At 54.4% G+C, this 26,317-nt stretch overlaps 9 protein-coding genes across 9 annotated transcripts; 5 read left to right on the forward strand and 4 right to left on the reverse strand.

Annotated features, from left to right (window-relative positions):
- Positions 1 to 2,690: 2,690 nt before the first annotated feature.
- CPAR01_05047 (choline/ethanolamine kinase) lies at positions 2,691 to 4,002 on the forward strand (the record flags this gene model as incomplete). The annotated part of the gene is made up of 2 exons (XM_060489326.1): positions 2,691 to 3,422; positions 3,481 to 4,002. 2 exons carry the CDS (start codon positions 2,691 to 2,693, stop codon positions 4,000 to 4,002), a joined length of 1,254 nt encoding a protein of 417 aa, XP_060350792.1.
- Positions 4,003 to 5,069: 1,067 nt separating this feature from the next.
- Positions 5,070 to 5,273, forward strand: CPAR01_05048 (uncharacterized protein; the record flags this gene model as incomplete). The annotated part of the gene is made up of 1 exon (XM_060489327.1): positions 5,070 to 5,273. The coding sequence occupies one exon, from the start codon at positions 5,070 to 5,072 to the stop codon at positions 5,271 to 5,273; it is 204 nt and encodes a 67-aa protein (XP_060350793.1).
- A 1,707-nt stretch (positions 5,274 to 6,980) lies between these two features.
- Positions 6,981 to 9,961, reverse strand: CPAR01_05049 (uncharacterized protein; the record flags this gene model as incomplete). The annotated part of the gene is made up of 9 exons (XM_060489328.1): positions 6,981 to 7,337; positions 7,403 to 8,068; positions 8,120 to 8,267; positions 8,398 to 8,406; positions 8,625 to 8,750; positions 9,017 to 9,087; positions 9,236 to 9,370; positions 9,593 to 9,740; positions 9,795 to 9,961. 9 exons carry the CDS (start codon positions 9,959 to 9,961, stop codon positions 6,981 to 6,983), a joined length of 1,827 nt encoding a protein of 608 aa, XP_060350794.1.
- A 2,411-nt stretch (positions 9,962 to 12,372) lies between these two features.
- CPAR01_05050 (uncharacterized protein) lies at positions 12,373 to 16,049 on the forward strand (the record flags this gene model as incomplete). The annotated part of the gene is made up of 5 exons (XM_060489329.1): positions 12,373 to 12,556; positions 12,627 to 12,722; positions 12,784 to 13,424; positions 13,483 to 13,606; positions 13,660 to 16,049. The coding sequence occupies 5 exons, from the start codon at positions 12,373 to 12,375 to the stop codon at positions 16,047 to 16,049; spliced, it is 3,435 nt and encodes a 1,144-aa protein (XP_060350795.1).
- Positions 16,050 to 16,693: 644 nt separating this feature from the next.
- On the reverse strand, positions 16,694 to 19,639 carry CPAR01_05051 (methyltransferase domain-containing protein; the record flags this gene model as incomplete). The annotated part of the gene is made up of 1 exon (XM_060489330.1): positions 16,694 to 19,639. One exon carries the CDS (start codon positions 19,637 to 19,639, stop codon positions 16,694 to 16,696), a length of 2,946 nt encoding a protein of 981 aa, XP_060350796.1.
- A 1,622-nt stretch (positions 19,640 to 21,261) lies between these two features.
- CPAR01_05052 (translation machinery-associated protein 22) lies at positions 21,262 to 22,055 on the forward strand (the record flags this gene model as incomplete). Its single annotated transcript, XM_060489331.1, has 4 exons — positions 21,262 to 21,328; positions 21,409 to 21,428; positions 21,494 to 21,581; positions 21,640 to 22,055. The coding sequence occupies 4 exons, from the start codon at positions 21,262 to 21,264 to the stop codon at positions 22,053 to 22,055; spliced, it is 591 nt and encodes a 196-aa protein (XP_060350797.1).
- A 190-nt stretch (positions 22,056 to 22,245) lies between these two features.
- Positions 22,246 to 23,412, reverse strand: CPAR01_05053 (uncharacterized protein; the record flags this gene model as incomplete). The annotated part of the gene is made up of 3 exons (XM_060489332.1): positions 22,246 to 22,861; positions 22,915 to 23,173; positions 23,223 to 23,412. 3 exons carry the CDS (start codon positions 23,410 to 23,412, stop codon positions 22,246 to 22,248), a joined length of 1,065 nt encoding a protein of 354 aa, XP_060350798.1.
- Positions 23,413 to 24,291: 879 nt separating this feature from the next.
- On the forward strand, positions 24,292 to 25,244 carry CPAR01_05054 (von Willebrand factor type A domain-containing protein; the record flags this gene model as incomplete). Its single annotated transcript, XM_060489333.1, has 2 exons — positions 24,292 to 24,582; positions 24,639 to 25,244. The coding sequence occupies 2 exons, from the start codon at positions 24,292 to 24,294 to the stop codon at positions 25,242 to 25,244; spliced, it is 897 nt and encodes a 298-aa protein (XP_060350799.1).
- Positions 25,245 to 25,473: 229 nt separating this feature from the next.
- Positions 25,474 to 26,074, reverse strand: CPAR01_05055 (sybindin-like family protein; the record flags this gene model as incomplete). The annotated part of the gene is made up of 2 exons (XM_060489334.1): positions 25,474 to 25,837; positions 25,902 to 26,074. Coding segments are annotated over 2 exons (537 nt in total), but the record flags the coding sequence as incomplete, so codon positions are not given.
- Between the last annotated feature and the right edge of the window lie 243 nt (positions 26,075 to 26,317).

Genomic DNA, 26,317 nt, shown 5'->3' on the forward strand with positions numbered 1-26,317 from the left:
CTTGGGTTGATGCGCCAGAGGGACTGGCAGTCCGCATTCCATGAGACTCAGACCAGCAGGGCGAGAGTGGTACATGCGGCTGTTTGTCGTGGCTGGACCGTAGATGGGATGAGATAGGTCGCAGGTTCGATCCGATCTGCTGTAGTAAGCCCGAAGTTGGATGAGGATGGTGGCTGGATCGTAGGAAGTCGATGAGCACAGCCAATAGAGGTCAATGTCCGCGGTACGTATCTGTACAAACGGCTCAGCAGCCACCGGAAGGTGCAAGGTGGTCCGAGCACCGCCGGTCTGGCCCCGTTTCCTTCCTCGACGGCACTTCAAGGTGGGGTTGAGGCTCTCAAGGTTTCGGCTGAAGGCAGGAGTGAGGAGCGGGCAACCAGCAAGCCCCGTCAGACCTCAGTACATCAACGGTTCAGAGGGCTTCTCCTAAGATGCCTAATGCGAAGATGCGAGCTTGAACCTTTCGCTATCGCATGTCCTTGGTTGGAGTCATAAGTTTTAAGCCAGAGGTGTGGCTCATTTAGGGAATTGAGGATGCATAGGTATTAGGTAGCCGGTTCGAAGCAAAAGATGAGACACGACACCCGACTGTAGTTCGCGATCAGGATGCTCAGGCCGGGTTGGACTTGATTAGACTGCAGGAGACGAGAGACACAGAGTCGGTGAGCCCTCTTCTAAGACAGCCTAAGGCAGGCAGCCCTCAGCCTGTGGCTTGAGTGAAGATAACGGTGCATCAAGGGAATGCACCTCTGCGACGGTCAGGTGCGAAACGAACGCTCGTTGCATAGCGAAATTGGTCCCCGAACCCGGTTTACTAACCAGTACATAGTAAAGGTACGACATTCGAAGTTACATTGTAGAGATGGTGAGTCGATACGGGTTTCCGCGCTGATCATGACTGGGGAAAGAGGCGAGTACAGTAGGCACGCTGTAGAAGCCCCAGAGAAGGTGGTGCTCTAAGGTACGGATACATTAGGCTCAGCTCCAACGATGACGGAATTCCGGCGTGGCTCCTGGGAATCGGAAACAAGTATTGGATGGACTGAATGAGGGGAAGCTCTTGAGACGGTCCAGCGGCTGGGTCCTGCGATCCAATCCAGGCTCGTCAGGCCGTTGTGGCTGTCGCACTGCATTGCCGAGCAGCTGCAAGACCCTTGGATGCCACTCCTATGGACTCTTGAAAGAACCCAATGCTTGTGGTAAGGTAGGTACATTATGGTACGGGTTTAGTGTAGACCATCCAATAGCCTGAGGTGTGGAGGGGGAGGGGAACAGGACTTGGGGAAAGAGAGGCAACAATGACGGTAAGGGCGCCTCTCAGTCGTTGTGGTTGTTTCGGACCCCCATCCATTTCCTCGTGGCTACCTATCTAATCTAATCACGAATACCTTACATAGTTTCCAAAGGTACTCCGTAGCCTAGGTACGTAAGGTCTGAGCAACTGAGATGGACAGCAGCGTACCTTGGTTCCTTCTCCTCGGTGCCTATGCCGTGACGCTCGTGATACGCGTCCTGCGTCCTGTGCAGAAACAGAGACAAGGCCAACAAACAAGGGCAAAGTCACTCCAGGTTGAGCTTTTGCTTGAGGTCTGTCCTTGCTAGCGGAGGCGTTGTTGGGAAAAAAGCGCCCGCGGGAGCGCCCCGGTCCCCCAATCACAACGGGTTCCCACTGCGGCACTGCCCCCGCTCAGAGAGACCCTGAACATGAAGATTGAAAATCTGCTCCATCAAAAGCTCTTTTCCTGTGCCCGTCCGGAGTACGCGCATACACCCGGGAAACTAGGTAATGGTGAAATCGGGGGTCTGGAAGAAAGGGAAGGTACACAGTAGAGGCAGGCCCACTCATGTGGCGGTCGTAAGTCGAGCAAGGCACGAGGTAATTGGCTTGTTCTGTGAGTGCGGTATCCATAAGGTCCCTGAAGGTGGGAAGTGGAAAGTGGGAAGTTGCTCTGTTCTGCACCTTCTTCACATGCTCTCGCTCCGTCTCTGTGTCTCTCTGTGTCTCTGTCCAGTGTCCACAGTCCTCCCTTTTCCTTCTGATTTTCTTCCTCAATTCGTTGACCGACGACAAAAGAAGATTAGCCACTCGCACATACCGTAATTTCCCCAACGCGAATCTCACTTTAGACTACCAAACGCACCACATCATTCCAAGAGCCACTGCCACCTACCACTTGGGTGCTCTCTAAAAGATACTGCCTTTTTCTTTCACACCTTGGGGATCCGCACGAGGAAGGAAAAAGGTCTCGTGCTCGGCCACCATTATCTCGACGGCGCCAATCCCAAACCCAATACCCCCTCGTCCTCATCTTTTTCCCAATATCAATCCGACAATACCCACCTTCCTCTCTTCCCACTCCTGCTTCTTCTTCCTACACACCTGAACCACCAACATATCGACCTACTACTATCCGTATCTCGCTTTGTTCATAGCCTTCTGCACCTCTCCTCTCTTCTCCTGAATAGCCTCGCTATCCTCACTACCCCTTGACGTCTCGCAGACAGCCGTGAGCCCCTTTCTGCCATCATCCAGAGTGCCAAGGTCGCACAACACCAGCGACTGAACAAACCGCCGAATTCCACAGGGGCCTCCTCATCCAGCGATTGACCTCTTCGGTATTGTCCCTGCCCTTTCGACATACCCATCCCTTCCTTCGCCCACGTAGTTCGGTCATCCCTTCGGTCAAATCATGACCCAAGGTGCAAGCAACGGCCACCCTAACGGGTCGGCGCTGCCCCATGTCCGAACACTTCCCCTTTTCTACGACAGCGAAGACTCTCAGCAATCTGCGACTAGTCTAATCCTGACTGTTCGACCAGACTGGGCCTCCGACGACTCCAACATCGAATTCGTTCGCTTCACCGACGGCATCACCAATACCCTACTCAAAGCCATCAACAAGCGAAAGGGCTGGTCCAAGGAGGATATAGACAGAGAGGCCATCTTGTTGCGCGCGTATGGAAATGGAACCGCTGTCCTCATCGACCGCGAGCGCGAAGCTCAGAACCATGAACTTCTCATGAAGCACGGCCTTGCCCCCGAATTGCTCGCCCGATTCCAGAATGGCATGCTCTACCGATTTATCAAGGGCAGCGTCACAGCCCCGGAGGACCTGAGGAAGCCACACATCTATCGAGCCGTCGCCAGCAGGTTAGCGCAGTGGCACGCGACTGTGCCCTGCATTACACACCAGACATCTACCAATGGCAACGCCAAGGGCCACGATCAGGACCTGAATGCCATCATCGAGAACGCTGCACCTGGGAAGCCTGTGCCGAACCTATGGTCAGTGATGCAAAAATGGATTTTGGCCCTACCCAGCGATACACAGGTCCAGAGGGAGAGACAAGACAAGCTGCAGAAGGAGTTTGAATACATTGTGGAGGAGTTCAGCCAACGCCCCGGTCTAGGTGTTGATGGCGTAAGTCACATAGAGCTGCCAAGATCCTATACAGTTGCTAATGGTTATCTCGTAACAGCTAGTTTTTGCCCATTGCGATTTGCTGAGCGGCAACGTGATCGTGTTACCGAGTACCCAACCCGCCAAAGGCCCCAAGAAGGAGGCTACAGTGACGTTCATCGACTACGAGTATGCCACGCCGTCACCAGCCGCGTTCGATATCGCCAACCACTTGGCCGAGTGGGGTGGATTCGACTGCGACTACAACTTCATGCCTACCCAGTCCCAGCGTCGAGAGTTCATTGAGGAGTACATTCGCTCGTTCTACAAATACTCCGAGAACAACACAAATGTTGATGTCGAGGCGGAGGTCCGGAAGCTCACACACGAGGTGGACCTATTCCGCGGCGTGCCGGGGTTCTATTGGGGCATCTGGGCTTTGATCCAAGCCGTCATCTCGGAGATCGACTTTGATTACGCCTCGTATGCGGAAACGCGCCTCGCCGAGTACTGGGCGTGGAAGGAAGAGAAAGAGGGTACCAGAGCCGCGGCCGGCAAAGAGAAGCCCCTGCGTGAGAGACGCTGGGAGCAACTGGAGTGAAGTGCAAGCTTTGGTACCATCGGACTTGATTCGGCAGGCTATGGAGATCTGAAGGCAGCTAGTCCCAGAGGGACAAAACAGAGAGGGAGAAAATAAGCTTGCCAGGGAGGGTTTTTTTCTTTCTTTTTGGGCGAGGAACGGTTTCTGGACGTCCACCTCAACTGCGAAACAGAAATGGATTGAAGCAAGCGAAGCATAATATCGGTACGGGCCGGCGTCATTCAACATGAGCTCGACGAAGGCCGGGACAGAGCTCCGGGGCGTTTGGGGGAGGGGTTAGACGGGAGTTTTCTTCATATATAATCCATCAAATACCACGTAAAGAACGAGAGTTAGGAGAAACAAAAAACTGGCTTTCCTGACCAACAAAAGAAATATCAATTTCGAAAGGAAAAATGGGATTCGGGCTACATGGTGTGAGATACCTCAAATAATGAAGATACGGACGTACCTGGTAACTAAGTAGTGTACTTGGGTCGAAGAAGATGCTGCTAAGCTGCCAAGGAGATCATGCTTTCAGTCTCCTGCGCTAGGCGACCCCAAGAAAGCCTCCAAGAACGACTCCAAGACGAGACTGACTCCAAGTCTCCAACCCAGAGTTGGACCCGATTTAGACTGAAGTCCGAGAAACATGTTTGGCAGCAAGGTATTTTCAATAGCCCACCCCTCGTGGCCCCCCGAACTGGGCCCAGGATACCCGAAGGTCCCCTTTCCGGGCGAGCAGACGACGGCAACCTACCTCAAACCCCCCTCCCCCTGGACCCCCCCCCCGTTTGGCCCCCAAAATCCAAACCGTCTTACCAGCCACACGGATTGAATTGGGCGCGCTGTGGGCCATAGCCGCTGGGCGGAAGCTCAGAGCTCTCTCTCTAGCTGCGCATCTAGGTAATCCGTATGGTCTATCCATACCTACGCAGTATCCAACCTCTGGTACTCCATACAGTGTACAGTATCCACCGTCTGTCCATTTGCCTGCCGCGAGTCAAGTAAGTGGATAAGAACTGCTGCAATAGAGTCAGTATTGAAAAATACAAAAAGAAAGCAACATATGTGGTCCGCAGCGTCGTATGTGTGTGATGTCTGCGAGCTGCAAGCACATGCTAAAATTGAGGAAATTCTGCCCACCTTACCCGTCTTCGTACCTACCCGTATTACTTCGTACTCTGTCAGTCTGTATGTGTACGGAGCACCCTGCCCTAGAATGGAACGCACTCACCCCTTCCAAGCTCCCGTTCTCATTCATTCCTGCCTTACGGATACGGATACCTTGACAGCGAGAGAGACACACACACATAGAGAGACAGAGACAGAGACAAAGAGAGGAGGAGGGGGGGGGGGGCAGAGCTTGGACAAGCAGAGCTGCACACACCCTGCCCTTCCTTCTCTCCTCATTATTTTCAGCCTCAGCACTGACCACATCTCTGGCGTCTGGGCATTTGATGGGGATCGATCTCTGTGCCCTCCATATTGTCATCAGTGCGTCGTTGCCGATACAGAGACCAAACTTATTGATCGTGGACGAGACGAATGCTGGCGTTTGGAGGCGGGGTGTCTAGAGGACCTGGCAACCTCACGCCGTCCGTACCTTGCCTGACCTAGACACACAATCAACGACAGCAAAAGGTATTTTGTTTAGGGCTGAGTATAAAAGATGCTCAAAACCAGCAATAGTGTATGGCCATAAGACTGCATGCCTGCGTATAATAACAACATCGGCAAGCAGCACAGCACTGACAGTGACACAGACGACTCGCTCGCGGGTACGCGCTGTCCAATCGAGATCTGTCGAGTCGACCGTGGAGATCGAGGAGGGGCTCGAGAGGCAGCCAGCCCACTGCCTCGCTCGTGTCTCTGTCGGAATGAGACAGGCGGGTAGTCAAGATTGACGAGAAACCTAAAAGACTAGGAAGCCTGGTGACGGGGCAGTAATTCCGCTGTTTTCCATCCCATCCTGTTGTCCTTTTGCAGAGGTTTCGTTTCGAAGGCTGGAGCCGCTGGGCCAACCGTGCTGCTTCTGACGCGCGTGGAACTAGCAGATCGAAACAACGGGTGGAGGCTTCGCCGGTGTGCCTCTTCGAAAATCAAATCTGGCGGAACGTCTAAATTGCCAGAGGGTTACGAAAACGTGTCCGCGCCCGAGGTGACCCTGACAGATTGCCAGATTATTATTGATGAGACTCCTCGGCCGTCTACTTGGCATTGGGGTACGTTGCCATCTGTTCACGCGGCTTATTTGACTAATTTGTCGTCCTGTACGATGATGTCTTATTCGGTACCGGATCCAGGGATCAGGATACCTACTACTTGCCGGGGGCCAGAACTAATTGGCTTGCCAGGAGGATGAACTCCCCCACAGGACCGAACCAGAGCCAGCAGATGGCCCGAGATTCATCGGGGGGTTATTCATGTCGATACAAAGTCTGCCGTACGGTAAAAAACGTCCGACCAACTAACGTTCCGGAAATGCCAAATAGCAACCTCTGGATACCAATTCAACCGGCCAGGAGGATGCTAGGGTTGCCAGGTATGGTACGGGCAGTGACGGGTATACGCAGTATGGACTGCGTGCTCATCTCCTGCATTCATCAACCACAACTCAAAATCTAGCGACATCCTTACCTTGGAAAACTTTTTGACTTCATGGCAAGACACGGCTCATGTGCCATGGCGAACGAGCCATGAGCACGTACCAGGGCATCATGGTCTAACCATGGTGCTATTGCAGTTCAAGCCGCGAACATTTGAGTATTGTTGAACTTTACGTGCCCTTCACCGTGAACAGGGTCTATTCGATGTCTTGCGGGCCCTCTTAGTCGGGCTGAACTCTCCCCTGTGTGCAATGGCCAACTTCATATCGCTTAGTAGTGTTGTCCAAGGAGAGTTTTCGGCTCTTCAAGTAAGTTGTCTTGACCATGTTAGATGATGAACCGACGCGTACGACTGTGGACCAGACCTTCTGCTGCAAAGAAAGGATGTGGTCAAGTTGGCCTCGTGTCCGAGACGTTCTGTACGATTACAGAGCATTGCGACTTGTCCAATATCTTGCTTCGCACATTCTCCATCCAAGTGACTTTTGACTTCGTCCAAGAGGATAGCGGCAGGAAATGGAGGGGGGAAAGGAGGCATGGGAAGGGTTCCAAGAGAATCGTCCGTCCAGTCGTCGTGCTTCGATCGAGAGACCGCTTGTCAGGCCTAAGGCCGAGAGCCTGGCACGGCCAACCCCATCCGCCGTGTGACGGTCGACGCTGCATGTCTGTCGCTGCTTTAATGGCAGGTTTGCTCTCAGCAAGCAGTGGTTGTGATCCACCCCTTTCGCCGTCACCCGCAGCAGCTATCTGCAGGTTGTAACGGTGACTCGGCACATGCTTGTTTCTGCCGGGACTGCCCCCCAGCATCGTACCACGGACTCCATGGCCCACGTGGAGCCTAGCAAGCTGGCCCGTGTGGCGTGGGCGTGGTCATAGAGACGTGGGTTTGGCTCTAGGTGCCTTCTAAGTGCGCTTATGACGGGAAACACCCGCGTCGTCGAGAGACAGAGCGAGATGAGATTCGAGGCGAAGACCAGCCAGGGCTGTCTTCTAAGAGCTGCGGCGGAGAGCTGTTGCGCAGGCTGGTGACTGCGCAGACTGGCAGGCAAGGCGGAAATGTCGCAATTTCTTGCCCACAGAGGGATCCCCCTGCACTCGCGTGATGCTTCGAGAACCGCCCCCAACCCGAATAGAACCTGACGTTGCAAGCTTGCACTACCGAGCGAAAAGCCTAAGGGAAAGCCAGGCCAGGCCAGGCCAGGCTCAGCAGTCCATGGAGCGCATTGCGGGCTGCTGCGTAGTGTACACAATTGCGACATAGAAGCGAGCTCTCGTAGACGGTAGTTGAGCTCTCGCCAGCGAGGAAGATTACTCGCTAAAGTACTGAAGGGAAAGCTTGAACGGTCAGGGCAGCGAGTGGTTATGGGCTGCCAATGCAGCTGACAGACGTCAAGACTCGTGCGAGGAGCAGACGGACTGGCTCGAGACGAAGCCGAAGGGTACACAAACAGGACGGAGGCGACGGACAGACAGTAAGGCTAAACAGACGTTTAGTCTGGTCTCGTCTGATATTTTTCTCTCCCTGTTACTAGTCGGCTTTTGTTTGACTTGGGGCCAGCGGCCGGCGGTCGGGGAGTCGGAGATGGCGCAAGCGGCCCCACGTCGTCGACGCCCACAGCCAGGCTCATGGGCCCCATGAACCCGTTGGATGGAGCTTTCTGGGCTCTCAAGAAAGTACTGTGTACACACACTAGGTAAGTAGTATCTTTCTCCGAGAGGCCCTCACTTGCCAGTCTCTCTGGTTGCCTTTTTCCTCAGCGCCTCCACTCGCAAGGCGGGAAATAAAGCGATAAAGAACAAGACTTACCAGAAGACCCTACCAGAAGGTAAGAGTAGGATTCATGGGACAGGTCGAGGCTCAAGGGGTTGGAGGTGGAAGGCAAATGTGCCAGACTGGTTGTGGTTAACTGAGAGAGAGTGTGTGCGGCGGCTGACCACCCCCCTCAACGACACAACGGCTGTGAACTTCTTGTCCCTCTCCTTCTCCTCTCTCTCTCTCCACAGCCCGCAGTAGCTCGAGATGCCGTGATGTACGTAGTAGCAGTCATCATGAAAGCAGCTCGAGGTTGCGCTGCGACCACGGGGACGGTATGCGGCTTGAAGGCAGTAGGGACAGAAACGCGGTCTGTTGCGAGCTGCTGGTTCAAAAGAGTTAGGAAGCTAACCAGTCAAGCAAGTGGCTAATGTAACTTGGTAGGGAAGTAGCTGGGATGAGGCGGGGGTGTGGGATGCCAGACAACGGGGACTCGGGGTGTGTGCATTGGTTGTGGCCCATGCCCCCTTGCGAATCGGAGGGGAGGGCGGTACGGTTCCAAGACGGGCGTCATTGAATGGGAGACGGGCGAGGTAAGGCCGAAGGGGGAGCTGATAAGAGGCGTAAGGCGTGCGAGGCCAACATATGCTCGATAAGTCCGCCCTCGCCTTACCTGCTAGATCCAGCAATGACCATGGCGCAGTTATGCGGATTGTGTTGCCACTGGTCGACTATCGACTCTTCCTGGGGGAGTAAGAGAGAAGAGGGATCAAAGGAATTAGGAGACCGGTAGTTTTGAGAGCATCATAAACACCTCAGGCTGATCGTGGAAACAGAAAGACGATAGGGACGGCATTGCCAGGCGAGCCAAGATGGGGCAAGGTAAGCATACCGTCCATGGTGTCTGATCGGCCGTGGATGGGATGCGCAGGTACGGTGAGGGTACAATGAGAGACCCTTGGATAACATCGGTCGGATGGCGGCCGAAGTCTCCCACAGTGCATCCAGCGAGATGGAGAAGGATGGACTATTGGTAGTCGTCTGTACCTTTCGCGTAGTGAAGGGTAGCTGTCAAAGAGCGGCACCGAGGCTAGAGAAAAGGAGAAATACGACCGTCCATGACACTGTTTGGTGCTGTTCATGGGCTCGTCAGTGCAGAAGCAGATAATGGAATGATGCCGGTGATGATTGCGCCGGCAGGCATAAGGTACGACGAGGAACAACGTGCCCTGATTAGGAAGTAAAGTACCTCACTCATCCTTGGGACGGGAGGCCCCTGATACAAGATCCAGGGATATCCCGTGGCGAGGTAGTCGAATTTTGGGGAGCAGCTGATGTCTACGGTGGTGTCTGTGGTTGGCGAAATCAACTGAATCGGGAAGGATAAGGTGTTGGTGCTGAAGGCAAGCGGTTCATTAGGGTTATCTCAAGTGGCGGACAGCAAGGTATACTAGTGAGGCAAGTTAGGGACGAGAAGAAGCGGGCGGAATGGATGGGAGGGGTCAGATAAAAGAGGGAAGTTGCTGAAGGGCTCGACGGAATCAGGGCCGGCAGGAGGCAAACGTTGAAGGGTACGGAGTACGGAGTACGGGTTGGACGTTAGGTTGGTCACAATCATTGCGGGTATCAGTGAGATCTATGGGTCAAGTTTGAACACCCACAGCCACACAGCCCCTTACCTTACGTGACAGGCTGAAGTGAGGTATCGTACATTACTTTACTCGGCTTGGGGCTTGGAAGTACAGTACCTGCCTCGCGAGTGATGTGCATTCCGTCGATGCTTGGGGAAGGGGCGGAAGGGTGGAGGTGAGGAGAGCGCAAGGAGTAAACTACCTACTGACCCTCCTACCTTAGAGCAGGTACCTGACATAGGTAGGAAAGAGATAGAAGATCGGGAGAAGGTGCAACATGGACATGGGAAAGAGGACTATTAGCAATGGGATGGAACATAAGGTAAAGGTAGGTAGGTACCTTATGAAAGAAGCGAGGTGAGGCAGCTGGCTACCTCGTACTTCGCAAGGTACGGATATGGCAGTTTCAAGACCTTCCTTATTTCCTTCCTTAGCTATTCCGTCCCGTCATCATATCCATAAGGTATCCATATCCATCATCAGCACCCATAATCCCTCCAGGCCTTGGGATATCTTACCGTGTGCTTGCCTCACAGCCAACCATATCTGTCAGCTACGCTTTACCCAAGGTCCAAAGACAAGGAAGGCAACGAGGTACTTAGGTAATTGAGGTGTGTTGTGGATGAGGTACCTTCCTTACCTTGCTCTACCCAATTGCCTGCTTGCGCAAGGCGGCAAAGCAAAAGACACCCTGCCAGATCCCAGCTGGACCTGTCGCTGCTCTTCACCCGTCCTGGTCTTTGGTCTTCATCGTCCTGGGCTCATCCCCATCCTCGTCCCCCAAACTGCTACGCTGCGTGTAGAGTGGGTGCATCCAGCCTCTTTCTTTTTTTCTTCTTCTGGTGTTCTTCTCCCTTTTGCCTTCTCACCCTCTTCTTCCTCTCTGTCAGCCTCTGTCACGGTGTCCTTGCCATCTACTTGTCAGGCCGGACCATCAACAATAATATCCGTACATTGTCTGTTGTCTGTTGTCCGCCGTTCAACCCGTCGTCTCCCCTGTGGCACCGTTTCTCAATTTTGTAATCAAACCACCCCCCCCCCTCCCTTTCCAGGTCCAAACTAGAACCCAGCTGGGGTCCCTTTTTTTTTTTTTCTGTCTTCCGACGGGACACCAGCATCACGTCGCCTCTCTCTCTCCACCCTTGCCCTGCTGCTCTCTTGCACTTGCAGCTTGCTCGCCGTCGCGTTGCTCTGCTCCATATCTTGCTCTAATCTACCTTACAAGACCGTTAGCCACGATAGCCCCACTTCCCCAAATGAACCCTGGCCTGGTAACAAGGCAATAAAAGGTCCTGTCTCCCCAATGAGGGAGGAGCACACCAGCACCGCGATCGGGTACGGTGCTCTCACTCGCTATTCAGACCATTCCCGCCAAAATCCGACCCTCAAACCCACCATACCGAGATTCCTGCCCTGAATTCTTTCCGGCCTGTCCAATTCTTCACAATCTCTCTGCATCATTCTTCTTCTTCTTCTTCTTCTTCTTCTTCTTCTTCTTCTTCTTCTTCCTCCTCTTCCCTCTCCCTCTCTCTCTTCTCTCCTTCGTCTCGCCTGTGCACTGTGTGTTTCTTCTTCCAAGGACGACCCAAAATAGAGACGGAAACCTGAGCGGCAGTGAGGACCAAGCTTGCATCGGAAACAAAACCGGAGACCGCATACCAGCAGCAGCTACCACCACCACCTGTCTCTCGCTCGCTGACATCTCAGCCACTTGTGGATTGGAGCTGGATACTGGAGCTAGATCTGGACCTGAAGCTAGACCTGGAACTGGAATGGAAACTCGATCAAGGGTCCCGCTCATCCAAGCAAGCTGCGAAAGTCTCGCTTGTTGTACCTTACATCACCTCGCTCGATCCTGACGAACCACCCCTGGTGGGAATGAGGCAAAAAAAAGTTGGAAATAACTCGAATCCGCCAAAGATAGAGAAAGATCTGCGGATGCCGGGAAGAAAAGCGAGCAACAGCATGCAACATACTAACCGGTACCCATTGATCAATCTTTTAGAAAAAGCATGAACCCGACCATCACATACATGCCTACTCCATTCCAATCTTACACAAAAAACGCCCGCGGCAAAACCGCCAACAAAAAGCAACGCCAAAACATCGATAGCATCACCCCTAGACGCCTTCCCAACGACTGATGATATGCACATTGCGTCTACAACTAGAGAGGATTTGAGAAACGGCGTGAATCGATTCTTAAAAGCTTGTATCTGATGCACCCGAACCACTCACATCGACGTGTGAACGAAACGGCTTTTTGAGAAACAGAGCAGACGACAACTCATGTCTACTTGTGCAATTTCTCCTTGCGCCTTGTCCACTACAATTCTCGAGTACGCCCATACTGTCGTCGTCGTTGGTGGGAGGAGGACGCCCTCGTGGCCCGGGAGGAATGGCGGCCGACCTCACCGATCCCGGCCTCGATAGCGCCATCCGACAACTTCTCGATCAGCAGGCCGAGATTCAAGCACGGCTTGCTGCCTTGCTGCCCGCAAAGTATGGCCTCAATGCCAAGTTGGAGCTTGACATGCTCCGCCACAAGTTGCGGGTTCTACAAGCCTACTCTGATCATCACCGTAAGATGCCACGCTCCAATAATGTCTTGCCTGGGTCCCCTCTCAATCGTCCGACTAACCATGCTCATAGATATTTCTGCCAACATACCAATCAATTCTGAGTTTGAGGAGGCTAGGTCATTGCAGTACCGATGCGAATGTATAGAGACTGCTTGCTTAGAGCAAGGTGAATTGCTCCCGTCCTGCTCAGACATTGCCTCGCAGCCAGTTTCTAACATAGTTTCTAGGCCACGATCTGCTGGACCCAAACATGGTTGATGCCCTTAAACGATCCCTGTATGACGAAGCGCCGACTGGCTATGCGGCTTGGTTAGACCGTAATCTTGAAGGCCACGACCCGGTAATCCGTGGATGGAAGATGAGGGAAAGCTTGTCACCGTCGTCCCGGTCCACGTCCTCTTTCAAGTGCTGGGACGAGCGCTGCATACATTACATTTACGGCTTCCACAACAAGGACGAGCGAGACAATCATGCCCGAGAGCATACCCTACACCCCCATCGCGACTCGGGCATGTCAGTCGGCAATACACCGCCGATTTCCTTTCCCGAATACCAGACATTGCGACCATGGGGCCCCGAGACAGGAAAGCAGCCGCTGGCTCTCCAACTCCCAAAGCCATCGCACGGCACCCAGCTAGCTCCTTTGACAACAGGCCAGCCGAAAGAACGCCGAGATACTCTTCAATCCTACTCGCTAGTCAGTGAATATTCCGCTCCAGGACGCGGCTCTGTTGATTCCGAAGTCGACCCGTTGCTGCCCCCTTTGAAACGTAGTAGGGTTGGTCAGTCTCGACTCCAGTCGATTGGCGAGCTCAGGCTGCTTCAAGACTCTGGACCATGCTTGCGCTGTATGGCTACTAAGCAACCGGTAAGAATGATAGTCCACTACATCTTTTTGGTGTAGGTTCATTGACACATAATGGTAGTGCGATTCGAACGAGCCGTGTTATTATTGCGCGGACCAGCCACTTAGTCCAAGCAGTGACTTTTGGAAGGCCATCGGCTGTCATCGTGGCCCCCTTGACGCCTTTTCGGACATCATGCTCCCAGGTTAGTACTCGAGTTCTACGAGAAATAGGCCCGGCCTAACAAACAAGCTCTAGTATCTCCAAGACAATCACAGACTCCAATCACATCTCCGCTAGCCCAGCGAAGAAGCATGAACGAGCATCTGGAAAATAGCTACCGCATATCACCGGACATACTACATGCGGTCAAAGCAAATCTTGATTTTGATGACGGGTTCTGGTGGACGGAAGAACTTGCAAATCTTCCTTTAGCCAACTCTACGCTTTCACACTACCCTAGAGAAACGATCGATCGGCCACCGCCAATCTTGAATATTCTAACAGCGAGTTGGAATGGCGGAGGAACTGCATACAACTTTCTCCACCTTCTGAAGACAAGCGGCCTAATCGCGGCCACTAGAGAGAGGGAGGAAGCAGTATTCCCAGTGTTGTATCGAGCGAAACTGTTGCTGCGAGAGGTCATGTTCTGGGACCTTCAACAACCAGAACCTTCGATTCGCCTAGACGGAGGCCCACCCCACCGACCCCTATTTACTGATGAAGTCGATCAAGATGCTCATTATCGTTTACTCTACAATTGCATGGCGCAGTTCCTCCAGGCATTTGAGAGTGCCACGGTCAAGAAGGGGCCACAAGACCCGAAGAGCTGGTGCGCGGTGTTTATTGCACTTTGCATCTTCAGCGTTGTGCGTACGATCTTGGTGGATATTGCCTCTTACCTGCCAAGACGACTATCATCGCACACTCCTCCAACTTGGAGGGGGACAGGCGGTGTGCACGCCATGAACAGCGTCTACAAGCTTCTGGTCACGCTCTTTGCAAGTTCTGGGCCCATGTTACTCGACGAACAGACCGCGGATCTTGATGAACGGGACAGAGCCATCACAGACTCCTTGTACATGGTTATGAGAAAGGACACTTGGGGTCAGCAGGGTTTTGCTTCTTCCAAAGACTTCTTAATACATCTTGGAGATGGCAACATGGAAGGCGCAGCCACGTTCAACGGGTTCCTCAGGCAAAGAGTTCCAGCACGCACCAGTATGTTCGTTCTTCCGCCCATCGCCAAACCCAGCGAAGAACCCAGACGTCCTATGCACGACCCTCGAGCTTTGGGCGATCCTTGGATCCCGAACCCAGCCTCGCTATCAGACCGAGACCCATTTGCCGCTACGATGGGTCCGGATTACCTTACTTCGCCCCAAGGAATAGATGCTCTGGGCCGCAGGCATACCGTCGGAGAGAGTCCAACTTTTCCCCGAGGCCCCTTGAGGCCTTTGGAGTCCCCAATCTCGGGCGGTCGAGGGCGGCCGACGTATCAGCGGCCCCCTTTACGTCGCGTCTACTGCATAAAGTGCAATGAGTACCCTGAAGGGTTTAGAGGCGAACACGAGCTCCGTAGGCATACCGATGCCAAACACGCTTCACTGGTGAGGCGTTGGGTATGCACCGAGCCAGATACCTATAGCCCGACGTTGCCGCAACCTGTCATACCACTTGCAAAATGTAAAGCGTGTGTGACGCAGAAACGGTACGGGGCCTACTACAATGCGGCAGCGCATCTCCGGAGAGCGCATTTCAACCCGCACAGAGGCGGAAAGGCTAGTGGCGATTGGCCGCCCATGACCATTCTCAAGGACTGGATGAGAGAGGTGCGGCAGTCTGTTGATATTCAAGACCAAGACGACTCGAGTGGAGGGGAAGAGGCCGATTACAAACAGCCGCTTGAGTATTTCACCCAGGCACCACCTCCGCCACCGCCTGCGCGATCTCCTACATTCGGCCCAACGATGCTAGCGGCAGCACCGCCGGCTGTCCCCTTGATGATAGCTCCCGCTGAGTCAATGGTGTCTTCTCAGATGAGCAGCCCATCAAGCAAAACCCTGGATAATCGGACTCGGTGTCCTCACCCAGATTGCGGCCGCGTCTTCAAGGATCTTGCAGCACACATGCTTACGCATCAAGAAGAACGTCCGGAAAAGTGCCCGATAGAGACTTGCGAGTACCACACGAAAGGATTCGCGCGCAAGTATGACAAGAATCGACATGCACTGACACACTACAAAGGGACGATGGTTTGTCCGTTCTGCCCAGGGGTGGGCACTGCATATGAGAAGGCGTTCAATCGTGCGGACGTGTTCAAGCGACATCTCACTTCGGTGCATAACGTTGAGCAGACGCCTCCCAATAGCCGGAAGCTCATCATCAGCGGATCCGGCAATGTCCGAGGAGACGGTGCCAAGTGCTCAATCTGCCAGAGTTATTTCGGAACAGCTCAAGAATTCTACGAACATCTTGACGACTGCGTTCTTAACGTTATCGTACCGACGTCGGCCAAGACGCCTAGGGACTCGTCGGTGCTGCCTTCAGTATCAGGCGTTGAGGAGAGGGAACGGTTGGGCGACAATGATACCATCAACGTACAGACCGGGTCGCCCGCAGGTGAAAAGATGGATACCAACCCATAGCGACGATTTGGAGTTGGGTAGATGGGACGTTGCTTTTGTTCATGTGTCATGTATAGGCTGGAATCATCTTTCCCCAAATACCCTCAGGTTTGTAATACTTTTCGATACAGCTTAACTTATTAATGAAACGATACCAAAGGCCCCCTGGTGGCCTGATTATTTGATGACAAACATTGTCCCAGAAGCATCTCCTCGGTGATAACTACCACCCTAGCTTCAGACTTACTGGTCTGTCATGGAAAGAGGGTTGGACGAATATTTCAGGGAGCACATTGCATGTGAGGGCAAGAGAAAAGGTTGCTGACCAGTAGGTCAAAAAGTATCACTTAGCTATCAGAACATGCCTATTCAAAGTGCTCGACATCTAGTCAACCACCGGTATCCCCGTTCCCATGCACAAGCCTCCAGCGCCTGTTGACCGCAGCCGCGCGCGCCCGCAAAGTTCATTACAGCCCATATGCACATACGTTTCCATGACCATGTACTTGATTTTTTCCGTCACTTCCGAACTCATATTCCCATCCTGCCATCATTGCATCTGAACAAAGGAAAGGGAAAACAAAGGGAAATGGGGGGTGTAGTTTATATATAAAAGAGGGAGAGAAGATGTTTCGGTATCAGCTCGACTCTATGCGAGCATGTTTTCAAACCTCGAAACCGACAGAGATAAGTCCCGTGCCGGTCTTGGGCTTCCTCGCATAACCATTCAGCATCCTCCACCCGGCGCCGCATCCACGTCCCTCCTCGACAATGGCAGCGACGCCCTCGACGCTCTTGCCGGCCTCCCGCATCGCCGCGCCGGCCGTCACCGTGTCCGCAAGCCGCAGCTCGCCGCTGACCTTTTCCATCTCGCACCGCAGCAGCCAGCGCTCCCAGCTCCAGCCGCCGACGATGCCCGTGACGTTGGCGACGCCATCCGTGCTGCCAGTGACCAAGGCCTCCATCTGCACCGTTCTGACCTCCTCGCCGTCGGGGCTCTCCCGCACGGCGAGCGGGGGCAGCGAGGGCAGGGGTTTCTTCGCCTGCGTTTGTTGGGACTGGGGACGGGCGCCCATGGGGAGGCACATCCACGCGCGGCGGACCTCATCGAAGCCCGCGCGGGAGAGGCGGCCAAGGAACATTTTTGTCGGGTTGGGGTCGTAGCCCAGCGTCTTGAGGTCGAAGCCGAACTCGACACTCTTTGCCAGGCCCATGGGCCCGGCGTTCATGATGTCCGAGTCAAGGACCGAGAACTCGAGGTACCCGCCGGGCTTGAGCACGCGCATGCACTCCTTGAGACACGTCTCCCACTCGTCTTCGCCGTTCTCGCCGACGAACTTGAGGATGCTATGCAGCTCGCGCGCCGAGATGAGGTCGAACTGGTCGTCCTTGAAGGGGAGGCGGGTCAGGCGCTCGACGGCCACCTGGCGGTGATTGGGCGGGCCGCGGACGTTGGAGTTCGACAGCTGGCGGATCGTCTTTGTGGTGACGGTGTAGATCTTGGTGTTTGGGTACTGGAGGGCGCAGTGCCAGGCCCAGTCGCACGCGGACTGACCTCCGAGATCCAGGATGCGGGCCCTGTCGCGGGCGACACCGTCGCGGCCAGGTGCCATACGGGAAAGACGCCCGAGGCGCTTGGCGACGGGGGCGGAGATGAGCTTGCCGCCGTTGAGCATCTTCATGGCGGCGACGTGCCAGGTGGGCATGGCCATCTGAGACATGGCCTCGTGTTCCTTTTCGCGACGCAGCTTCTCGGGGTCGTCGTGGAGGATGTCGTCGCCGCGGGCAACATTTGCACTGAGGCGCTTCTTGGCGGACTGGGGCACAACGCTGAGCTGGTACTTGCCGAGCAGCTGGTTACGGTGGAACTCGCGGAGGCATACGCGCTGGGCCTGGAGGGCCTCGAAGCGAGGGAGCTGGTGGACGATGACGTCCTGCTTGCTGGAACGGACGACGTAATCCTGGAAGGCGCGGTAGTAGGCCGATTCCTGTCTGGAGAGCTTGGAGGGCAGACGGCGGGGGATATCGGTCTTGGAGACGACCTCGGAGAAGCGGACCATCTTCTTCCTGGGCAAAGAAGCAGGAATCTCTTGCTCAGGGAAGTGTTCAACTTCCTCGTCGGCAGCCTCGGGAATGGTGTCGAGGCTGTTGTCTTCCTCAGTCTCCTCTGCAGCCTCGACGGGCTTCAGGTATGCGCGCTGGGCCCTGAGCCAGAGCTCAGTGCGATCCAGGTTTGAGAGGGTAACCTCCTGTTGCTTGCGAGCGTACTCGGGGTCGTAGACCGTCACAATCTCTGTCGGTACATCTTCGGCGTCGGGGGAGGTTGGCTCAGCAAGCGTTACCGATGAGCTTGAGGCGTTGGCGGGGACGATGGGCCTGGCAGTTGGCATGTCATCCTCATCCATCTCCTCATTGTCCACCTCGATGATTTGTTCTACAATTGCGGAAGCCGAAGGGACCGAGCTGCGGTAGAAGTCTTCGGCAGCATCGCTGATGATAAGCTTGGCTGGTGCTGACGGCACTGGGGGCATAGAAGCGTCCATGTTCCAGGGGCAGCGGTAGAACTGCTCGGCGGTGGTGGATGTTGGCAGCACCACATCTTCGATGTTTGCCGCGGGCATGTGCCATGTTGTCCTCGTCCTGGGAGATAGTCCAGAGAAGAAGCCGCCAGGGGAAGGGATGTCGAGTTTGGTGAGATCGGCCAGGGACTGACGGCGGGAGTTCGGGGTAAGGACGGCCGCGCGCGGTGCTTCGGGACGGATATCGGTGAATAGGCGCAGAGGCTGTTGGCGCATCTCGGGGATGGGCTCTTGGGGGATTTCGAGAACCTGGTCTGAGTGGTCATGATCGTGCTCGTGCAGGCTCTCGTTATCACCAGAGAGGGCGTGGAGAGTTGCCAACGCGCCGGGTTGCAATCGCACACCAGACCAGTCTTCCTCCTTTCCATTGTCGCTACCGATGATGGGCGTTGGCGGTGCTGACATGTGTGCCAACTGCTCTGAGCTTAGGCTGCCATCGAGTGATGGTGGTGCCGAGATTGTAGGGATCTCTTGGGCCTGCTTCGCCTGCATGAATGAAAAGACCTGAGGAGACATCTCGACGCGAGTTGGCGGTGTTGGTGGCACTGGTGATGCGAGGGTCTTCTTGAGACTGGCAGCAGACCAATCATCCGTAGAAGTGTTCCGAGCGCCGGGAATGACGAGGGGAGGCAAAGCTCTGCGAGCACCAGTCGCGTTCTGCTTGGCCATCTCATTGCGACTAGAGTTGCGCCGCCTCACGGAGGCCTTGCGAGATGGTACTCGGCGCAGCGAGGCTGGCTCATCCTCATCGGTAACATCGTATAGGTCGTCAAACTCGGTGACATCGGTCATGACGCTTGATCTGTTGTTGTTCCACGGGTTTGAAGATGTTGAGGGAGAGCTGCTCTCATCGGCCGATACAGTTGATGGCGATGACGGCAAGATGGGAGCGGAGAGGAAGTGGAAGCCTCTTGGTGTGGGAAAGTGGTCGCTCAGGGGCGATAGCCAGGCCTCAATGTTGAGGTTTGATGTTTGGCTCCTAAGCTGCCTTTTGTCGGTGGCATACTGTACATCCTCGCTCTCCTCCTCCATTATAGTATTAAGTGACCTCCCCTGCCTCCGAGCCTGCGAAGGGGAGGGAGGTCTGTATGTCGATGAGGGTAAGTGAATAATCTCAGCCATTTTCCCCTATGCAGTCAGATATCCTGATATAGACTTGCGGTTCCTATGTGCTGTAACGGTATAAATATAGGCAAAATGCGACGTTGGGTGTCAAAACAGCTTTGGTCGTAAGACGGCCGGCGTCGTTGCGTTGGTGAATGTTATTATTTGAATGGTAGTAGGAAAATCGTGTAAACGACAGGCTGCCTCGATCAACGAAGCCTTAAAGGTTAGTTTGCAAACAGCAATGACACGGAGAAGGAGATGAGAAGAGGGAAAGGGAGGAATAGAGGAGGCTCGGCGGTTGGCCAGGGCCAAGTGATATACTCTGATGAGGCCTTGCTCATCATCAGTAGCATGGGCGGGAGGCGGCTAACTAGTAGGCCGCGCGAGTGGGTTGCGAAGTACGAACACGTTATGCGCACACACAAACGCACGACGGAACGGTGAGATGCGCACCCAAGACGGACAGCACAGCTTCTTTGGAATGATGCATTGCAGTCAGTAGGTAGCACTTTGAATGCAGCGCGCCTGCTGCACACACTGCATTGGCCCGAATGGGGATGTGCTACCGGCGCATGGGAGGCAGTGATGAGGAGACAACGAGCACATCCCCGTCCGAAAAGGTTAATTCATCGAGCGACGAACAAGTCTTCTGGCCAATAGGCACACAAGGAAGAGAATCTAATTTAAGCACATGGAAGAAGAACATGGCCTTTGTGAGCGTCCACGGCGTCGACTGGCTGGCGCGCGCGAAGACGGGAGGCGGGAAGGTGGGAGCAAGCCTGATTGGGGACGCAGAACTATCGTGCCACCGACCAATGATAATGACAAGCGCTCAGCGGGCGCTTAGAAGCGACCTGGATTGGATGGCTGGTCACTTGACGAAGCTACATCTAGTAGTTGAAAGGTCTCTGAGCTGGCCTTGCGGAGAACAAACTATTGACCGTCGCATGGAGCTCATACGGCCTCTTCATGCAAGAATGTGGTGAAATATCGGTCTTGACTGCTCGATCCGTGTAGCAGCGTGCGCCGAGCTCAGGCTTGGGCGTCAACGTTCTCATGCTACAATTTTCCGTTTCAGTCCCGCCACGAGCAAAGGCGGTGACCTCACTTTGAGAAACACATGAGGAGTGCTCCGTAGACCATCGCCGAATGCGAACGGCGAGCGGCGGGGGTGTTGATGCAGGTTGAATCACTTGCATGCCGAGTTCACGTCTTGTTGGTGATGTCTGTGGGGGAAGTGAATTGGAGCTTGACATTCCATGACAGCGGCAGCGCGGTCGGCGCCAGTCAACTTCCTTGTGGCTGGAGCTATACCTACCTGCCCCTCCGACATCACCAGCCACATCAATTACCTAAGCAGCAAAGGTGAGGTGGTCTGCTGTGGCAGTTGATCCATTGCCCCGCCATCGAAATCAACCCCGCAGTCGGCCGTCCTTGGAAGACCGAGAAGAGAGAGAGGCACGCGTTCCTTAACTACTCGATTCCTCCGCTTCACATCCTTTCCGAGCGACCCTTTTTGCTGTCACAAACGGCCCTTTCAGATCGTGATGGCCGACAATGACAAGTCAGAAACCTCTGGTGAGCCTCAAGGCCGCCATGTAACCTACTGCGGTGGTAAGTCAACACGCCCAAACTTGACTTCCAGAAAATACAAATTCTCGAGGCGCGATATTGACCTGTTGCCCCACGTGCAGTCTGCACTCTTCCTCCAGAGGTACGTCATGGCTAATCGAAATGCCGCAAGCCTTCGGGATACTTATTGAAACTGCCCCGATTTAGTACTGTGAATATGGAGGCACCGTAAAGAAGTGCCAGGACTGGCTGGAGAAGAAGCATCCCGACCTTTATGCGAGAATCTGGTCAGCAGGTATGAGGTCCCGCACCTCCAAGCCACTGGGACGAGATGCTCACAACTTCATCCACAGAGGCTCTTGAACAAGCAACCGCATCCCTTTCAGTAGACGCCCAGAAGCGAGCCGCCAAAGACGCACAGAAGAAGGCTGCCAAGGCCGAAGCTGCAGAGGCCAAGCAAGCCGACAAGTTGGCCAACAGCATGGTCACTATTAAGCGGATCGAGCGCAACAAAAGAAAGTACGTCACGTCAGTCTCTGGCCTCGAGTCATTCGGTCTCGAGAATAAGAAGGTTGCCAAGGAGTTTGGAAAGAAGTTTGCGACTGGCTCGTCCGTCACCAAGACCCCAAGCGGCAGCGAGGAGATTGTCGTTCAAGGAGATGTCAGCGACGAGATTGAGGAGTTTTTGTTGGAAAAGTATAAGGAGATACCCGAGGATAACATTGAGTTGGTCGAGGACAAGAAGAAAAAGGCTGCCCCGACAGCTTGAGCCTTGAAAGGCGTAATCCATCAATTGAGTATGCCTGGCCGTCATCATGTTTCTGTCATTATTCCCAATACGCCATGTAAATCCAACCCATAGTGATTATGCCCAAGTACGCCCACGCCCAGCAAACGCCCCGCCATGAAAGTGACGGCACCAAGATAACGAATGGCTGCTCCTCTAAATCCTCGCAGACCTAACCCCTTTTCCGCAGTACTCTAGTGGTACTCGCCGCAGATGCCGGGGCCGACTTGGGCGCTGCGGGCTTCCTGGCAGTTGCTGCGCCAACTCCCTTTCTGATTGTGCCCATTACGGTTCTCTTCGCGGGTGCTCCTGCTGCTGTCTTCTTGACTACTGTTCCGGTGCTGCCCTCACTCGAGTCGCTGACTCGCTTGCCCGTCCGCGTTCCAGGTCGTGACGGAGCTTTAGCTGCTGTGGTCGTGTTGGCTCGTCGCGTTCGTGTGGGAGGCGCCGTTCCCGTAGCAGGTGCAGGCGCCGATGCGTTCGAGCTGGCCGTTGATGCATTCAAAGGACGCGAGGGAGCTGTACGACTAGTCTTCTTCGCCTTCTCCACCATACTCGACAGAGCTGACCGGGCGCTGTTATGTTGCTTAACGGGAGACGACGTCGGTCGCGCAATCTGGGAGGATTTCGACGGCGAGGAAGGCGGTCGCTCGCGTGCCAACGATCGGGTGTTGGATGAGGTGGGCGACAGGACTTGCGACGAACTCAATGGCGCTGGGGCAGCACGGTGCTTCTTCTTGGGGTTGAGAATTTGCTCGTTTTCCTTGTCTCCGCCCGCGATAGCATCGCTGCAATATTGTGTCAGTAAGGCAAAATACCATGATTGCATGTGTAAACAAACCTCAAACGCTTGGCAGGGCGGGCTGGCGGTGCCAGCTTATGCGGGCTCCCCCGTGGTGGAAAGTCCTTCTCGGGAACAGGCGGCGGGCGCGAAGCGGCCTCAAGACGTTTCTGTTGTTCGATGGCTCTAGCCACCAGGTCGGCCATGGTCATCTTCAACATGGCTCTGGGAACACGATTGACGCGCATCTGGATCCGTGATCGAAGGGTTTGTGCCTGCTGGTTGTATTGCGCGCGCAGTCGCCTGGCGCGATCGGTGACTATAGAATATTTAGATGACGCGGTCAAAAGCATAAAGGATTTACTGACTCTCCAACTGCAGGTTATCGATGATTGCCTGTTTTTGCTCCAGGGAGATTCCAAGTCTTTGCCGCTTGCTCGGGCTGCTGCTTAGCATTGGAGGCGTGCTAGCCTTGGCCGATACCATTTGTCTCTGTGACATCGTAGACTGCTGCTCCATCTCATCAGAGTTTCTCTTGTTCGTTCGCGCGGGAGGCATGTCGTCTGCTGAAGATTGCTAGTCGTTGTGGGTGAAAGCGTTTGACGCTGGAGCAACGTGCCTGACCGCGACGGGAGTGTGAAGTTGATGGAGCTAAGGATGATGGGGCGGAGGCTCTATTATGAGTGGCTAGTGCTCCAGAAAGTAAACAAACGTGACAGCGGAAGACCCTTACCTAAGCCAATGGGAGCTTGGCCAGTCCCGGCCATTCATGGATCTCCAAAGGTCCCACCTAAAATCGGCAGCCATATCTAGGTAGCCCTGTGTATTTCATGGGAGCAGGTGAAATCCGAATCCGTACAATCAGATGCAGTCCTATCAACGCGTCTAACTTATTTCCTGGAATCAGCGTACACCGTCGGAGATCGCAGATACGGAGAACTGAAGAATCGTCGTTCGCATTTGGCATGGTGAGGTTTGTAGAAGTGCAGAGTACAGAGGGTCTAGTTTGGAAGTCTGGCGGGAACGAGTGTGATGTATACTCTGATCTTGCCCTGCTGGGCTCATATTTACACAGTGTGACTTCCTGATACGAACGTTTGTCAAGGCGCTTGGCCCGGAGTCTCGATACTTACAATCACACAGCAACTCCCCTTACTCTCAGGTACCTCTACTCGCACCTCACGCAACCAGCGTCACCAGGCTGAACTGCCTTACGCAGGAGCTCTCCCACCCTGCCTACCTTAACCCACGTCGAACACCAAGCTTCCCTTTCCCATCCGAAGCTCGCACGATCAAACACCACTCAACACCGCCATCCTCGGACACTTTAGCGATTCCAACCTCGTCTACGACATCAGAAAATATTCGGACTCCACAGATTTCACATTACAACCTCCCTCCTGCAATACACGCCGGTGCCCCGCCCGAACCGTCAAGATGGTCCTCGAAGCGGTGATGGTCGTTGTCGACAATAGCGAAAGCAGTCGTAACGGTGATTACCAACCGACAAGATACGACTCTCAAGCGGACGCCGTCAACGTTATTTTCCAGACCATCACAAATGGAAACCCCGAGTCCTCGGTCGGCCTGATGAGTATGGGTGGCAAGGGCCCTGAGGTGTTGGTCACCCTCACGACAGATCAGGGCAAGATCCTGGATGGATTGCACCGCACGAAGACCAAGATCAAGGGAACATCACACCTTGCCACTGGAATTCAGGTTGCCGGCGTGAGTATAAACGCTGTCATCTTTGCCATCGAGCCTTTTGCTAATGTGTCCATCAGCTTGCCCTTAAACACCGTCAGAACAAGTCCCAACGGCAACGGATAATCGTCTTCGTCTGCTCGCCCATCGAGGAGGAAGAGAAGAAGCTAGTTCAGCTGGCCAAGAAGATGAAGAAGGGCAACGTTTCGGTCGATTTCGTACTGTTCGGCGACCTGGACGACGACGACACGCAGAAGAAGCTGCAAGCGTTCAACGAGAGCGTCAAGGGTGGTGAGGGCTCCAACCTCGTCGTCATTCCCCCAAGCAGCAAGCTTCTTAGCGACCAGCTCATTTCGAGCCCGATCCTCCTCGGAGACAATGCTGGCGGAAGCGGTGGTGGCGGCGGCGGTGGCAGCGGCATGGAAAGTGGCGGCGGAGGCGGCAACTTTGGCGAGTTCGACTTCGACCCTGCCATGGACCCGGAGCTGGCACTTGCGCTTCGCATGAGTATGGAGGACGAGAAGGCGCGGCAGGAGAAGAAGGCCCGCGAGGAGGCCGAGTCCGGCCAGAAAGGATCTCTTGAGGACATCAAGGAAGAGGGCGAGGGTGCGCCTCTCCTCGGCAAGGATGGCGAGTCAAGCAGCAAGAAGGACAAGAAGGACGACGACTCGATGGACACTTCGTAAACAGATGTTTTGTGTTGTCTCTAACTCGTTCTTCGCCTGATCACTACCTCGAGTATGTAAAATAGAATATTGGCTTGGTCCTAGAGGAACATGCTGCTCAATAGAAGGGCCTCTGACTCCTGCAAACGCCGTATCGCAATGAGCGTTACCCAACCCAAACGAAATCAGACTCCCATGAATCATCATCTCCGTCGCTTTGTCTATCATCCGTGGCGACGTTGCTCTGAACCTATCGATTGTTGATCTCCCGGATGTATGATAACAATTTCCGTTCAAACATCTCGCAGCGGATGGGCATTTCGAGCTGATAGAACGGGTTCTTCATGACGTAATCGCTGTAAAGGTCGTATATCCTCCGAAGCGTTACGTCGATGTTGGTCTGAGTCGTATCGGTGAAGAGCAGGAACTTTGTGCCTGTCATGGTGTTGAAGCACTGCAGCCTAAAGTTCTCCGTCTCCATGACCTCTAGTCCCGTTGGCGGCTCAGGCCGTGCAGGTATTCCGCCCGCCGCGGTCACGCTGGCTGCGGTTGCAGCGGCTGCAGCATCTTGCCGGCTCATCAGAGGGTTGAGCCGGGCGGTGATAGCATGGACGCTTTTGAACGTTGGGTAAGCATTTCCCCCTCACTATGAACGACTGAGGGCATTTGTGTTCTTACCCGTGAAACGTTCCTGCCAACACAAGATAGTCATTTGTCGTCAGTTGGTTGAGGCCGCCCTCGTGAAATGTGCGGTTGTAGATCAAGCCTCCGGCCTTGTTGATCACGATGAGCGCAAAGACGGTCCTGTCGCCGAGGTCAGTGAATGGCCTTCCTAACTTGGGGCCAGAGGGAGCTTACATAATTTCAGTAGTCGAACCAACTCAAAGCTGATGACTCTTGGGAAGAGAAATATGGTTATTATCTGAGATTGTTCTCATCGATGCGATATCTGAAGCATGCACTCATACAGTCGCTCTCGATATTCCCATCTGGCCTCAGGTTAGGTAGCTTAGGAGATGTGGGTGAGGGACCTGGTACTTCGTACCGGTCCTCTTGCCAGCCAGCCCAGACAGGTACCTTCCGCACACCTCACC

The sequence above is a fragment of the Colletotrichum paranaense genome (assembly GCF_030867605.1).
Source record: "Colletotrichum paranaense strain IMI 384185 chromosome Unknown Scaffold_4.1, whole genome shotgun sequence".
NCBI classification, from domain to species: Eukaryota; Fungi; Ascomycota; class Sordariomycetes; order Glomerellales; family Glomerellaceae; genus Colletotrichum; species Colletotrichum paranaense.